General features: G+C 36.0%; 1 protein-coding gene across 4 annotated transcripts in view; it reads left to right on the top strand.

The window, feature by feature from the left end:
* Nucleotides 1-15,520, top strand: part of DZIP3 (DAZ interacting zinc finger protein 3) — a 120,631-nt gene that overhangs the window by 74,959 nt on the left and 30,152 nt on the right. For all 4 annotated transcript variants that reach the window (XR_014294330.1, XM_082624279.1, XM_082624278.1 and 1 more), the window contains exons 18-19: nucleotides 7,046-7,071; nucleotides 14,891-15,056. Coding sequence is in view for 3 of the 4 variants with exons in the window: in XM_082624279.1 (XP_082480405.1) it covers nucleotides 7,046-7,071; nucleotides 14,891-15,056 (192 nt within the window). In the remaining variant the exon portion in view is untranslated. The remainder of the gene's footprint in view (nucleotides 1-7,045; nucleotides 7,072-14,890; nucleotides 15,057-15,520) is intronic.

Genomic DNA, 15,520 nt, shown 5'->3' with positions numbered 1-15,520 from the left:
CACGATATATTTAAAGTGATGAAAGGGAAGAAGCTGCAACCAAGATTACTCTGTTCAGCAAGGATCTCATTCAGATTTGACAGAGAAATCAACAGCTTCACAGACAAGCAAAAGCTAAGAGAATTCAGCACCACCAAACCAGCTCTACAACAAATGCTAAAGGAACTTCTCTAAGTGGGAGACAAAGGGAAGAAAAGGACCTACAAAAACAAACCCAAAACAATTAGGAAAGTGGTAATAGGAACATACATATAGATAATTACCTTAAACTTGAATGGATTAAATGCTCCAACCAAAAGACACAGGCTCGCTGAATGGATACAAAAACAAGACCCATATATGTGCTGTCTACAAGAGACCCACTTCAGACCTAGGACACATACAGACTGAAGGTGAGGGGATGGAAAAAGATATTCCATGCAAATGGAAATCAAAACAAAGCTGGAGTAGCAACACTCGTATCAGATAAAATAGACTTTAAAATAATGTTATAAGAGACAAGGAAGGAAGGACACTACATAATGATCAAGGGATCAATCCAAGAAGAATATATAACAATTATAAATATATATGCACCCAACTTAGGAGCACCTCAATACATAAGGCAAATACTAACAGCTATAAAAGGGGAAATCGACAGTAACACATTCATAGTAGGGGACTTTAACACCCCACTTTCACCAATGGACTGATCATCCACAATGAAAATAAATAAGGAAACACAAGCTTTAAATGATACATTAAACAAGATGGACTTAATTGATATTTATAGGACATTCCTTCCGAAAACAGCAGATGATGCTTTCTTCACAACTGCACATGAACATACTCCAGGATAGGTCACATTTTGGGTAACAAATCAAGCCTTGGTAAATTTAAGAAAATTGAAATCATATCAAAGCATCTTTTCTGACCACAACACTATGAGATTAGAAATAAATTACAGGGGGAAAAACGTAGAAAAGCACAAGCACATGGAGGCTAAACAATCCATTAAGAAATAACCAACAGATCACTGAAGAAATCAAAGAGGAAATTAAAAAATACCTAGAAACAAATGACAATGAAAACACGTGGCCCAAAACCTCTGGGATAAAGCAAAAGCAGTTCTAAGAGGGAAGTTTATAGCAATACAGTCCTACCTCAAGAAACAAGAAAAATCTCAAATAAACAACCTAACCTTACACCTAAAGCAATTAGAGAAAGAAGAAGCAAAAACTCCCAAAGTTAGCAGAAGGAAAGAGATCATAAAGATCAGATCAGAAATAAATGAAAAAGAAATGATGGAAATGATAGCAAAGATCAATAAAACTAAAAGCTGCTTCTTTGAGAAGGTAAACACAATTGATAAACCATTAGCCAGACTCATCAAGAAAAAAAGGAAGACTTAAATCAACAGAATTAGAAATGAAAAGGGAGAAGTAACAGTGGACACTGCAGAAATACAAAGCATCATGAGAGAATACTACAAGCAACTATATGCCAACAAAATGGATAACCTGGAAGAAATGGACAAATTCTTAGAAAAGCACAACCTTCTGAGACTGAACCAGGAAGAAATAGAAAATATAAACAGACCAATCACAAGCACTGAAATTGAAACTGTGATTAAAAATCTTACAACAAGCAAAAGCCCAGGACCAGATGGCTTCACAGGCGAATTCTATCAAACATTTAGAGAAGAGCTAACACCTATCCTTCTGAAACTCTTCCAAACTATAGCAGAGGGAGGAACACTCCCAAACTCATTCTATGAGGCCACCATCACCCTGATACCAAACCAGATAAAGATGTCACAAAGAAAGAAAACTACAGGCCAATATCACTGATGAACATAGACACAAAAATCCTCAACAGAATACTAGCAAACAGAGTCCAGCAGCTCATTAAAAGTTTCATACACCATGATCAAGTGGGGTTTATCCCAGGAAAGCAAGGATTCTTCAATATATGCAAATCAATCAATGTGATACACCATATTAACATACTGAAGGATAAAAACCATACGATCATCTCGAGATGTAGAAAAAGCTTTTGACAAAATTTAGCATCCATTTATGATAAAAACCCTCCAGAAAGTAGGCATAGAGGGACCTTACCTCAACATAATTAAGGCCATATATAACAAACCCACAGCCAACATCACAGCCAACCCATAGCCACAGTTCTCATGGTGAAAAACTGAAACCATTTCCACTAAAATCAGGAACAAGACAAGGTTGCCACTCTCACCAGTATTATTCAACATAGTTTTGGAAGTTTTAGCCACAGCAATCGGAGATAAAAAAGAAATAAAAAGAATCCAAATCGGAAAAGAAGAAGTAAAGCTGTCACTATTTGCAGATGACATGATACTATACATACAGAATCCTAAAGATGTCACCAGAAAACTATTAATCAATGAATTTGGTAAAGTAGCAGGATACAAAATTAATGCATAGAAATCTCTTGCACTCCTATACGCTAATGATGAAAAATCTGAAAGAGAAATTAAGGAAACACTCCCATTTACCATTGCAACAAAAAGAATAAAATACCTGGGAATAAACCTACCTAAGGAGACAAAAGAACTGTATGCAGAAAACTATAAGACACTGATGAAAGAAATTAAAGATGATACCAACAGATGGAGAGATACACCATGTTCTTGGATTAGAAGAATCAACATTGTGAAAATGACTGTACTACCCAAAGCAATCTACAGATTCAATACATTCCCTATCAATCTCCCAGTGGCATTTTTCACAGAACTAGAACAAAAAATCTTAAAATTTGTATGGAAACACAAAAAATCCTGAATAGCCAAAGCAATCTTGAGAACGAAAAATGGAGCTGGAGGAATCAGGCTCCCTAACTTCAAACTATACTACAAAGCTACAGTAATCAAGATGGTATGGTACTGGCACAAAAACAGAAATATAGATCGATGGAACAGGATAGAAAGCCCAGAGATAAACCCACACACATATGGTTACCTTATCTTTGATAAAGGAGGCAAGAATATACAGTGGAGAAAAGAGAGCCTCTTCAATAAATGGTGCTGGGAAAACTGGACAGCTACATGTAAAAGAATGAAATTAGAACACTTCCTAACACTGTACACAAAAATAAACTCAAAATTGATTAAAGACCTAAATGTAAGGCCAGACACTATAAAACTCTTAGAGGAAAACATAGGCAGAGCACTCTATGACATAAATCACAGCAAGATCCTTTTTGACCCACCTCCTAGAGAAATGGAAATAAAAACAAAAACAAATGGGACCTAATGAAACTTAAAAGCTTTTGCACAGCAATGGAAACCATAAACAGGATAACCTCAGAATGGGAGAAAATATTTGCCAATGAATCAACAGACAAAGGATTAATCTCTGAAATACATAAACAGCTCATGTAGCTCAATATTAAAAAAAAAAAAACAATCCAAAAATGGGCAGAGGACATAAATAGACATTTCTCCAAAGAAGACCTACAGATGGTCAAGAAGCACATGAAAAGCTGCTCAACATCAATAGTTATTAGAGAAATGCAAATCAAAACTACAGTGAGGTATCACCTCACACCACTTAGAATGGGCATCATCAGAAAATCTACAAACAACAAATGCTGGAGAGGTTGTGGAGAAAAGGGAACCCTCTTGCACTGTTGGTGGGGATGTAAATTGATGCAGCCGCTATGGAGAACAGTATGGAGGTTCCTTAAAAAACTAAAAATGGAATTACCATATAACCCAGCAATCCCACTACTGGGCATATACCCTGAGAAAACCATAATTCAGAAAGACACATGCACCCCAGTGTTCATTGCAGCACTATTTCCAATAGCCAGGACATGGAAGCAACCTGAATGCCCATTGACAGACAAATGGAAAAAGAAGATGTCGTACATATATACAATGGAATATTATTCAGCCATAAAAAAGGAATGAAGTTGGGTCATTTGTAGAGATGTGGATGGACCTAGAGAGTGTCATACAGAGTGAAGTAAGTCAGAAGGAGAAAAACAAATATCGTATATTAGGGCATATATGTGGAATCTAGAAAGGTGGTGCAGATGAACCGGTTTGCAAGGCAGAATAGAGACACAAATGTAGAGAACAAACGTATGGACACCTGACGGGGGAAAGTGGGAGGTGGGTGGTGGTGAGATGAATTGGGAGATTGGGATTGACATATATACACTAATATGTATAAAATAGGTAACTAATAAGAACCTACTGTTTAAAAAATAAAATAAATTCAAAAAAATAATAAAGTAAAAAAAAATAAAAGACAAAGATTTCTTTCAAAATATTACTGCTCATTGACAATGCACCTGGCCACCGAGGAACTCTGATGAAAATGTACAGTAAGATTAATGTTTTTTTCATGCCTGCTAACACAGCATCCGTTCTGCCGCCTGTGGATGAAGGAGTCACTTGGACTTTCTAGTCTTATTATTTAAGAATACATTTTGTGAGGCTGCAGTTACCATAGATAGTGAATCCACTGATGGATTTGGGCAAAGTCAATTGAAAACATTCTGGAAAGGATTCATCTTTCTAGATGCCATTAAAAATATTCATAATTCATGGGAAGAGGTCAAAATATCGACATTAACAGGAGTTTGGAAGAAGTTGATTCCAGCCCTAATGGATGAAACTGAAGGATTTAAGATTTCAGTAGAGGAAGTAATTGCAGATGTGGTGAAAATAGCAAGAGAACTGGAAATAGAAGTGGAGCCTGAAGATGTGACTGAATTGCTGCAATCTCATGATAAAACTTTAATGGATAAGGTGCTGCTTCTTATAGATGAGCAATGAAAATAGTTTCTTGAGATGGAGTCTACTCCTGGTGACAGTGCTGTAACAACTGTTGAAATGACAACAAAGGATTAAAATATGACCGAAACTTAGTTGGTAAAGCAAGGGCAGGTTTTGACAGAATTGACTCCAATTTTGAAAGAAGTTCTACTGTGGGTAAAATGCTGTCAAACAGAGAAATCATTCGTAAAAGGAAGAGGCAATTAATGTGACAAACTTCACTGTTGTCGTATTTTAAGAAATTGCCACAGCCATTGAAACTTTCAGCAACCATCACCCTGATTAGTCAGCAGCCATCAACATCAAGGCAAGACCATCTACCAAAGAAAAGACTACAGTTTGCTGAAGGCTTAGATGATGGTTAGCATTTTTTAGCAATAAAGTATTTTTAAATTAAGTGTACACATTTTTTAAGCCATAAGGCTATATTGCACACTTAATAGCCTGCAGTATAGTATAAACATATATGAACTGGGAAACCAAAAAATTCATGTGACTTGCTATATTGCAATATTCACCGTATTGGGGTTGTCTGGAACCGAACCTTCATTACCTCTAAGGTATGCCTGTAATTGCTTCTTCACTTTATGCCATTTCAGTTTATGAAAGGTTCCAAAGGAATGCTCTACTTTGGGATAGCAGGGGAACCTATACTTAACTATACTAATTATGTTCATTATGAACAATCAAAGGTCTTTTCAACTTAGTTATTCAAGTACACTAGAACCAAGGCAGGAGTTGATCATTCTAAATTGTAATATCAAATTGGCACTGGCCATTGATCAGACAATGATATGCAAAAATCTTCTTAGTATACAGACAATAAAGCAAAACAAATTAGTAAGTATATCATGGAATCTGTGGGGAAAGAGGCCTGAAGTTTCTTGTAAATGAGGTGGTAGTAGAAATTAATACTGTAACTTATATGACAGTAATTGATACTCAATAGAAAGGTGATATATAAGAGTAATTAATACTCTTTAGTATGTTAACTGTCATTGATATTACCTCTATTTAATAGGTTGCCTTTATAATTTAATTTTATTTATTTATTTATTTATTTATTTTTGCGGTACGTGGGCCTCTCACTGTTGTGGCCTCTCCCGTTGTGGAGCACAGGCTCCGGACGCGCAGGCTCAGCAGCCATGGCTCATGGGCCCAGTCGCTCCGCGGCATGTGGGATCCTCCCGGACCGGGGCACGAACCCGTGTCCCCTGCATCGGCAGGCGGACTCTCAACCACTGCACCACCAGGGAAGCCCCTATAATTTAATTTTTAATGAAAATAAAATATAGGGCTGTTTAATATTTCCTCCCAAATCTGATCTCCCTAACACTTTTTCCCTATAAGATTCTTAATATATCAATCTGCTTTCTCTTTACATGTAGATTTTCAGGAACTCTTGTAATTAGTATCGGATTCTGTAAATGAAAATTACGTACACAATTGCAGTATCTGTCCCAAGATATTGCAAAAGATACAAACTCCGCCACAACACTCACTTCCAATATCTGAATCAGTGATTTTCAAGTTGTGTTTCATGACTCAGTGGTAGATTATAAAATCAATTTAGTGCGTCACAACTATCATTTTAAAAAAAGAAATAGAATTAGTATGAATAAAAAGAATTTCAGAGTTCATCATGCATTGTCTTAGTTCGGGCCACTATACCAAACTACCATAAAATGGTTGGCAAAAACAACATTTCTCATGGTTCTGGAGGCTGGGAAATTCAAGATCAAGATGCCAGCAGATTCAGTGTCTGGTGAAGGCTGTCTTCTTAATTTGCAGGCAGCTACCTTTTCACTGTATCATCACACGTTGGAGAAAGTGATCAAGCATGCACAAGCAAGCAAGCTAGCTCTCTGGTCTCTTCTCATAAGGGTGCTAATCCCATCATGAGGACTCCATATCCTGTAAACCTAATTACCTCCCAATGGCCATACCTCCAATTACCATCACATTGGGGGTTAGGGTTTCAACCTAAGAATTTTGGAGGCACACAAACATGCAGTCCATAACACACATAATATGAGTAAGGTTTATTTCATGGGACTTATATTTCAGTTTTATGCTTATGTATAAAAATATATATGTAAGTACATTTGAGTTATAATGTAAATTATATTTCTTATTTTGGTTGTGGTCAAAAAGCTTGAGAAATGCTGACCTAAATGCAGTTAGATCACTATGCTGTATCAACATAGTTGATACATAATACTAATTCTTGATGTTATTTTTCAGAATAAGGAATCTAAAGAAGAGCAAGTGTAAGTATTAGTTTATTTAATTTTTAAATCTGTCTTAGTACTGTCCAAGTGTTCTTTGCCAGAATGACACAGCTTTGCTTTAGAACGTGTTCTCACTAAGAGAAGAATAGACAGTTTTTTTGTCTTAATAAGTTGTCAGGTTTATTTTACTGAAAGTGACAAAAAGTTAAATTATCATTTATTTTGGGAGAATAGAATCTCTTGCCATTTTCCTATCAATGTTTGGCTACTCAAGAGTCATCCAATGCTAACTGCTTTCTTCAAGGACTAAATTTGGTTCCAGCATAAAATCCAGCATAAAATTAAAAAATACAGTCTAGATTGTAGTTAGCCAAATATAGACTAAGTTAAAGTTAACCTTAAAGGCAGATTATTGTTTGTCCCAGTGACCCCTTTTATAAAAGAGTTTGGTTTGTTTAATTAACCTGAGATGTTTTTATTATTTTTTTAAGCCCAGTTGTTAACGGTGAATTTTGAACCTTTACTGGAAACCTTTTAATGTCTAAAGAACATTGAGAGCTATATTCTACAACCATATGATTAATGACAGTGTAGTAGAGGAAGGAAGTGGGGGAGACATTCCATAAAGAGATCATTATACCCACCAAAAAGTTGTTAGCTGAAAATTAGTTACTTTAGAGAACTCTCTGTGAGGACATAATTAAGATAACTTAAAAATGGTAACAAGAACATATTTTGGTAACTTTAAAGCCATCAATTTTAGTTGATATTTTCTCATTGATTAATGGACATGATCCACTCGGTAAGTTAATAGTTCATCATCCAAGATGGGTTTTCACTTTCTTTGTCAACAAGTTGAGCCACTAATGCAATAGGGCTTTTTTGGTTTTTTTTTTTTTGCGGTACATGGGCCTCTCACTGTTGTGGCCTCTCCCATTGCGGAGCACAGGCTCCAGACGTGCAGGCTCAGCGGGCATGGCTCATGGGCCCAGCCGCTCTGCAGCATGTGGGATCTTCCCAGACCGGGGCACGAACCCATGTCCCCTGCATCAGCAGGCGGACTCTCAACCACTGCACCACCAGGGAAGCCCCCCCCTTTTTTTTTATAGAGCAGCTTATTAGTTATCCATTTTATACATATTAGTGTATCTATGTCAATCCCAATCTCCCAATTCATCCCACCACCACCACCCCTGCCACTTTCCCCCCTTGATGTCCATACGTTAGTTCTCTGCATCTGTGTCTCAATTTCTGCCCTGCAAACGGGTTCATCTGTACCATTTTTCTAGGTTCCATGTATATGCGTTCATACATGATATTTGTTTTTCTGACTTCACTCTGTATGACAGTCTCTAGGTCCATCCACGTCTCTACAAATGATCCAATTTCATTCCTTTTTTATGGCTGAGTAATATCTCATTGTATATATGTACCACATCTTCTTTATTCATTCATCTGTCAATGGGCATTTAGGTTGCTTCCATATCCTGGCTATTGTAAATAGTGCTGCAGTGAACATTGGAGTGCTTGTGTCTTTTTGAATTATGGTTTCATCTGGGTGTATGCCCAGTAGTGGGATTGCTGGGTCATATGGTAATTCTATTTCTGGTTTTTTTAAGGAACCTCCATATTGTTCTCCATAGTGGCTGTATCAATTTACATTCCCACCAACACTGCAAGAGGGTTCCCTTTTCTCCACAACCTCTCCAGCATTTGTTTGTAGATTTTCTGATGATGCCCATTCTAACTGGTGTGAGGTGATACCTCATTGTAGTTTTGATTTGCACTTCTCTAATAATTAGTGATGTTGAGCTTTTCATGTGCTTCCTGGCCATCTGTATGTCTTCTTTGGAGAAATGTCTATTTAGGTCTCCTGCCCATTTTTGGATTGGGTTGTTTGTTTTTTTAATATTGAGCTGCATGAGCTGTTTATATATTTTGGAGATTAATCCTTTGTCCGTTGATTCATTTGCAACTATTTTCTCCCATTCTGAGGGTTGCCTTATTGTCTTGTTTGTAGTTTCCTTTGCTGTGCAAAATCTTTGAAGTTTCATTAGGTCCCATTGGTTTATTTTTGGTTATATTTCCATTACTCTAGGAGGTGGATCAAAAAAGATCTTGCTGTGATTTATGTCAAAGAGTATTCTTCCTACATTTTCCTCTAAGAGTTTTATAGTGTCTGGTCTTACATTTAGGTCTCTAATCCATTTTGAGTTTATTTTTGTGTATGGTGTTAGGGAGTGTTCTAATTTCATTCTTTTACATGTAGCTGCCCAGTTTTCCCAGCACCACTTATTGAGGAGACTGTCTTTTCTCCATTGTATATCCTTGCCTCCTTTGTCATAGATTAGTTGACCATAGGTGCATGGGTTTATCTCTGGGCTTTCTATCCTATTCCATTGATCTATATTTCTGTTTTTGTGCCAGTACCGTATTGTTTTGATTACTGTAGCTTTGTAGTATAGTCTGAAATTCGGGAGCCTGATTCCTCCAGCTCTGTTTTTTTCCCTCAAGACTGCTTTGGCTATTCGGGGTCTTTTGTGTCTCCATACAACTTTTAAGATTTTTTTGTTCTAGTTCTGTGAAAAATGCCACTGGGAGATTGATAGGGAGTGCATTGAATCTATACATTGCTTTGGGTAGTATAGTCATTTTCACAATGTTGATTCTTCCAACCAGTCGAAGAACATGGTATATCTCTCCATCTGTTTGTATCATCTTTAATTTTGTTCATCAGTGTCTTATAGTTTTCTGCATACAGGTCTTTTGTCTCTTTAGGTAGGTTTATTCCTAGGTATTTTATTCTTTTTGTTGCAATGGTAAATGGGAGTGTTTCCTTAATTTCTTTTTCAGGTTTTTCATCATTAGTGTATAGGAATGCGAGAGATTTCTGTGCATAAATTTTGTATCCTGCAACTTTACCAGATTCATTGATTAGCTCTAGTAGTTTTCTGGTGCCATCTTTAGGATTCTTTATGTATAGTATCATGTCATCTGCAAACAGTGACAGTTTTACTTCTTTTCAAATTTGTATTCCTTTTATTTCTTTTTCTTCTCTGATTGCCGTGGCTAGGACTTCTAAAACTATGTTGAATAATAGTGGTAAGAGTAGACATCCTTGTCTTATTCCTGATCTTAGAGGAAATACTTTCCGTTTTTCACCATTGAGAATGATGTTTGCTCTGGGTTTGTCATATATGGCCTTTATTATGTTGAGGTAGGTTCCCTCTATGCTGACTTTCTGGAGAGTTTTTATCACAAATGGGTGTTGAATTTTGTCAGAAGCTTTTTCTGCATCTATTGAGATGATCATATGGTTTTTCTTCTTCAATTTGTTAATATGGTGTATCATATTAATTGATTTGCTTTTATTGAAGAATCCTTGCATCCCTGCGATAAATCCCACTTGATCATGGTGTATGATCCTTTTAATGTGTTGTTGGATTCTGTTTGCTAGTATTTTGTTGAGGATTTTCGCATCTATATTCATCAGTGATATGTGATTTTCTTTTTTTGTAGTATCTTTGTCTGGTTTTGGTATCAAGGTGATGGTGGCCTCATAGAATGAGTTTGGGAGTGTTCCTTCCTGTGCAATTTTTTGGAAGAGTTTGAGAAGGATGGGTGTTAGCTCTTCTCTAAGTGTTTGATAGAATTCACTTGTGAAGCCATCTGGTCCTGGACTTCTGTTTTTTGGAAGATTTTTTTTTTTTTTTTTTTTTTTGTGGTACGCGGGCCTCTCACTGTTGTGGCCTCTCCCATTGCGGAGCACAGCCTCCGGACATGCAGGCTCAGCGGCCATGGCTCACAGGCCCAGCCACTCTGCGGCATGTGGGATCTTCCCGGACTGGGGCACAAACCCATGTCCCCTGCATCGGTAGGCGGACTCCTAACCACTGCGCCACCAGAAAAGCCCCTTTTTAAGATTTTTAATCACAGTTTCAATTTCATTCCTTGTGATTGGTCTTTCATATTTTCTATTTCTTCCTGGTTTCGTCTTGGAAGGTTATACCTTTCTAAGAATTTGTCCATTTCTTCCAGGTTGTCCATTTTATTTTCATGGGTTGCTTATAGTAGTCTCTTAGGATGCTTTGTATTTCTGCCATGTCTGTTGTAACTTCTCCTTTTTCATTTCTAATTTTATTGAATTGAGTCCACTCCCTCTTTTTCTTGATCAGTCTGTCTAATAGTTTATCAATTTTGTTTATCATCTCAAAGAACCAGCTTTTAGTTTTATTGATCTTTGCTATTGTTTCTTTGTTTCTATTTCATTTATTTCTGCTCTGATCTTTCTTTCTTTCTTTCTTTCTGCTAACTTTGGGTTTTCTTTGTTCTTCTTTCTCTCTTTCCTTTAGGTGTAACGTTAGGTTGTTTGAGATTTTTCTTGTTTCTTGAAGTAGGCTTGTATAGCTATAAGCTTCTCTCTTAGAACTGCTTTTGCTGCATCCTATACGTTTTGGATCATCCTGTTTTCATTGTCACTTTCTGTAGGTATTTTTTGATTTCCTCTTTGATTTCTTCAGTGATCTCTTGGTTATTTAGTAATGTATTGTTTAGCCTCCATGTGTTTGTGTTTTTTACATTTTTTTGCCTGTAATTGATTTATAATCTCATAGCATTGTGGTCATAAAAGATACTTCATATGATTTCAGTTTTCTTAAATTTACTGAGGCTTGATTTGGAACCCAAGATGTGATCATCCAGGAGAATGTTCCGTGCGCACTTGAGAAGAAATTAATCTGCTGTTTTTGGGTGGAATGTCCTATAAATATCAATTAAATCTATCTGGTCTATTGTGTCATTTAAAGCTTGTGTTTCCCTGTTAATTTTCTGTTTGGATGATCTGTCCATTGGTGTAAGTGACGTGTTAAAGTCACCCACTATTATTGTGTTACTGTTGATTTCTTATTTTATACTTGTTAGCAGTTGATTTATGTATTGAGGTGCTCCTATGTTGGGTGCATATATATTTATAATTGTTATATCTTCTTCTTGGATTGATCCCTTGATCATATGTAGTGTCCTTCCATGTCTCTTGTAACATTCTTTATTTTAAAGTCTATTTTATCTGATATGAATATTGCTACTCCAGCTTTTTTTTAATTTCCATTTGCATGCAATACCTTTTTCCATCCCCTCACTTTTAGTCTGTATGTGTCCCTAGGTCTGAAGTGGGTCTCTTGTAGACAGCATATATATGAGTCTTGTTTTTGTATCCATTCAGTGAGCCTGTGTCTTTTGGTTGGAGCATTTATTCCATTTACATTTAAGTTAATTATCGATATTTATGTTCCTATTACCATTTTCTTAATTGTTTTGGGTTTTTTTGTATAGGTCCTTTTCTTCTCCTGTGTTTCCCACTTAGAGAAGTTCCTTTAGCATTTGTTATAGAGCTGGTTTGGTGGTGCTGAGTTCCCTTAGCTTTTGCTTGTCTGTAAAGCTTTTGATTTCTCTGTCAAATCTGAATGAGATCCTTGCTGGCTAGAGTAATCTTCATTGTGGGTTCTTCCCTTTCATCACTTTAAATATATCATGCTGCTGCCTTCTGGCTTGTAGAGTTTCTGCTGAGAAATCAGCTGTTAACCTTATGGGAGTTCCCTTGTATGTTATTTGTCATTTTTCCCTTGCTGCTTTCAATAATTTTTCTTTGTCTTTAATTTTTGCCAATTTGAGTACTGTGTGTCTCGGCATGTTTCTCCTTGGGTTTATCCTGTATGGGATTCTATGCACTTCCTGCACTTGTGGCTATTTCCTTTTCCATGTTAGGGGAGTTTTTGACTATAATCTCTTCAAATATTTTCTTGGGTCCTTTCTCTCTCTCTGCTCCATCTGGGACCTCTATAATGCGAATGTTGTTGTGTTTAATGTTGTCCCAGAGGTCTCTCAAGCTGTCTTCATTTCTTTTCATTCTTTTTTCTTTACTCTTTTCCACAGCAATGAATTCCACCATTCTGTCTTCCAGGTCACTTATCCGTTCTTCTGCCCCAGTTATTCTGCTATTGATTCCTTCTAGTGTATTTTTCATTTCAGTTATTGTATTGTTCATCTGTGTTTGTTTGTTCTTTAATTCTTCTATATCTTTGTTAAACATTTCTTGCATCTTCTCGATGTTTGCCTCCATTCTTTTTCAGAGGTCCTGGATCATCTTCATTATCATTATTCTGAATTCTTTTTCTGGAAGGTTACCTATCTCCACTTCATTTAGTTGTTTTTCTGGTGTTTCATCTTGTTCCTTCATCTGGTACATAGCCCTCTGCCTTTTCACCTTGTCTGTCTTTCTGTGAATGTGGTTTTTGTTCCACAGGCTTCAGGATTGTAGTTCCTCTTGCTTATGCTGTCTGCCCTCTCCGATAGTTTTTTTTGTGTTTGTGTTTTTTCATGCTATGTCTAGATACCATAAAAATAACTTACTAAAGAATGAAACAGTATTATCAGTCATTTTGTTCATTTTGACTTACAGCATAGAGCCAAACCTGGATGATCATCAAATCATGCAGCGAGCTTTGTTTTTAAATGAGAATTTTCAAATACACACAAAAGTAAAGAGAATAATATATCTTCATTTGTATGTATACCTATCATCCTGATTCGACAGTTATCACTGTTTTTCCATATTTGCTTCATTTTTCCCTTAACATTTTGTTCTTTTTTGAATGTTTTCAGTCCCAAACATCATATAATTTTACCTCTACATGATTCAGTTTGCATCTCTTTAATATGAGATGAATATTTTTCTATATTATCACAATGCTATTATCATACTTTAAAAATTTAGGAATAGTCTTTTGGAGCTTTTCAAAACTACAGATTCTTATTTTTACAGTGTTGGGGCGTCAGAAAAATATAATTTTTTAACAGCTTTTTAAGCAATATGGAAAACTGATTGGGTTTTGGAACTGTGGTCTACACAAGCAGTTTATTTCATTGAACTTTCCAAAATATTTGAGTCAGTCTAGAATACTTCAGTGATACCTAATGACTGTTTTATAGTGTTTTACAAGTTATTCTATAAGCATTAGATATCATTGTTTTTCTAGGTCTCAGTGGCCTAAAATAAGTACTAATGCATCCTGGAGTTATCTATTTTCTTTCTAATAATAAAATAAAAATAATTTTCTTTCACTTATAAAATTAAGTAATACATATCATGCTATAAATAAAAGTGCTATTTCTTGTTATTGTTCAATGAGATTAGGAAGGAAATTCATAGCTGCTAAATAGTGGGCCAACTGAAATGATAGTAGCATGCATTTAAATTTTAGACATAGGTATAAAAATGAGTTAATTGCCATTGTACATGTAATATTTTCATTGTTTTCTCAGTGGTTCCTAGTTACTGAAATTCGTTATCACTACAGTTTTTTTTAAAAGTCCTGTTACAAAAGAAACCTCCATTTTAATCTACTTTATATTGCTGTTTGCAGCCCTTTATTTAAATGTACATGGGACCTAAGCACTGAAGTTGATTAAACCAACGTACTTGTCAAGAATGATGTGATGATTAAATAATATAGAAGATGTAGACATGCTTGTCAATATTTCCCAAAGTATTCTTTCTCAAAGTAGCTGATGTTAATAGTTAAAATTTGAAAAGTGAACTCCATGTTCTGATAGTTCTTAAAAACACTGCTATGAACAGAATAGGTATCTCAGTTGAGTGCTACCTGAAATATGCTAAAATTCATTGTGGATCTTCTAAAGAAATACACAGTATGACCACTGTCCAAACTTTCTTTGACTATGAGCCCTTCTGATCTGAGCATCTCATGAGACCAGTACAATATTAATTTGGGAAATAATGGCTTAGATGAAAAGCACTATACAATTATAAAAGATCACATTGATTATGTCACCACTATAGTCCAAATATGATAGGTAAGGAAGAGCAGTTTAAGAAAGAACAAGCAAATCTATACTCAATCAGTGGATTTATGAAAGATGATGCAAGTGATGTTCAAGAAGATTCTGCAACTGAAGACAAGTTCTATAGCCTGGATGAACTGCATATGCTGGACATGATAGAGCAGGTAAGCCTGATTTGAGAGGATACAGCCCTGCCTTCCTTCTTCCAGAACAATTGTTAACCATTTTTTCCCCATGACTCTTTGAACAGCATGTTAACCTAGTGATTTATGTTGTGTTTCTGAGGAAAAAAAAAAAAAACAGGAAAGGAGGGACAGAGGGAGGGATGGCTGACATAAAAAAGAACCCTAGGAACTGAAACTTTTCACCTCAGTCCTCAGACCATTTCCTGGTTTTAAGTATTGGGCAGAGTTGATTACAAATGCATTCCTTATAAAGAGTTTTCAAATACCACAAGGAAGAAAAAAATACCCTGGCATAATCCCATTGGATTAAATTTCATGAGAAAAATAGTTTTATAAAGCAAATCTACTTTCATTTTTCAAAAAGTTAAACCTTTTTGTTACCATGAAATATCTACAAAAAATGTTAACGAACAACAATTTTTTGGTTCCTTTCCTGGTGGTAG

This window comes from Mesoplodon mirus (genome assembly GCF_964341445.2).
Source record: "Mesoplodon mirus genome assembly, chromosome: 6".
Lineage (NCBI taxonomy): Eukaryota > Metazoa > Chordata > Mammalia > Artiodactyla > Ziphiidae > Mesoplodon > Mesoplodon mirus.
This window is presented reverse-complemented; position numbering and strand designations above follow the sequence as displayed.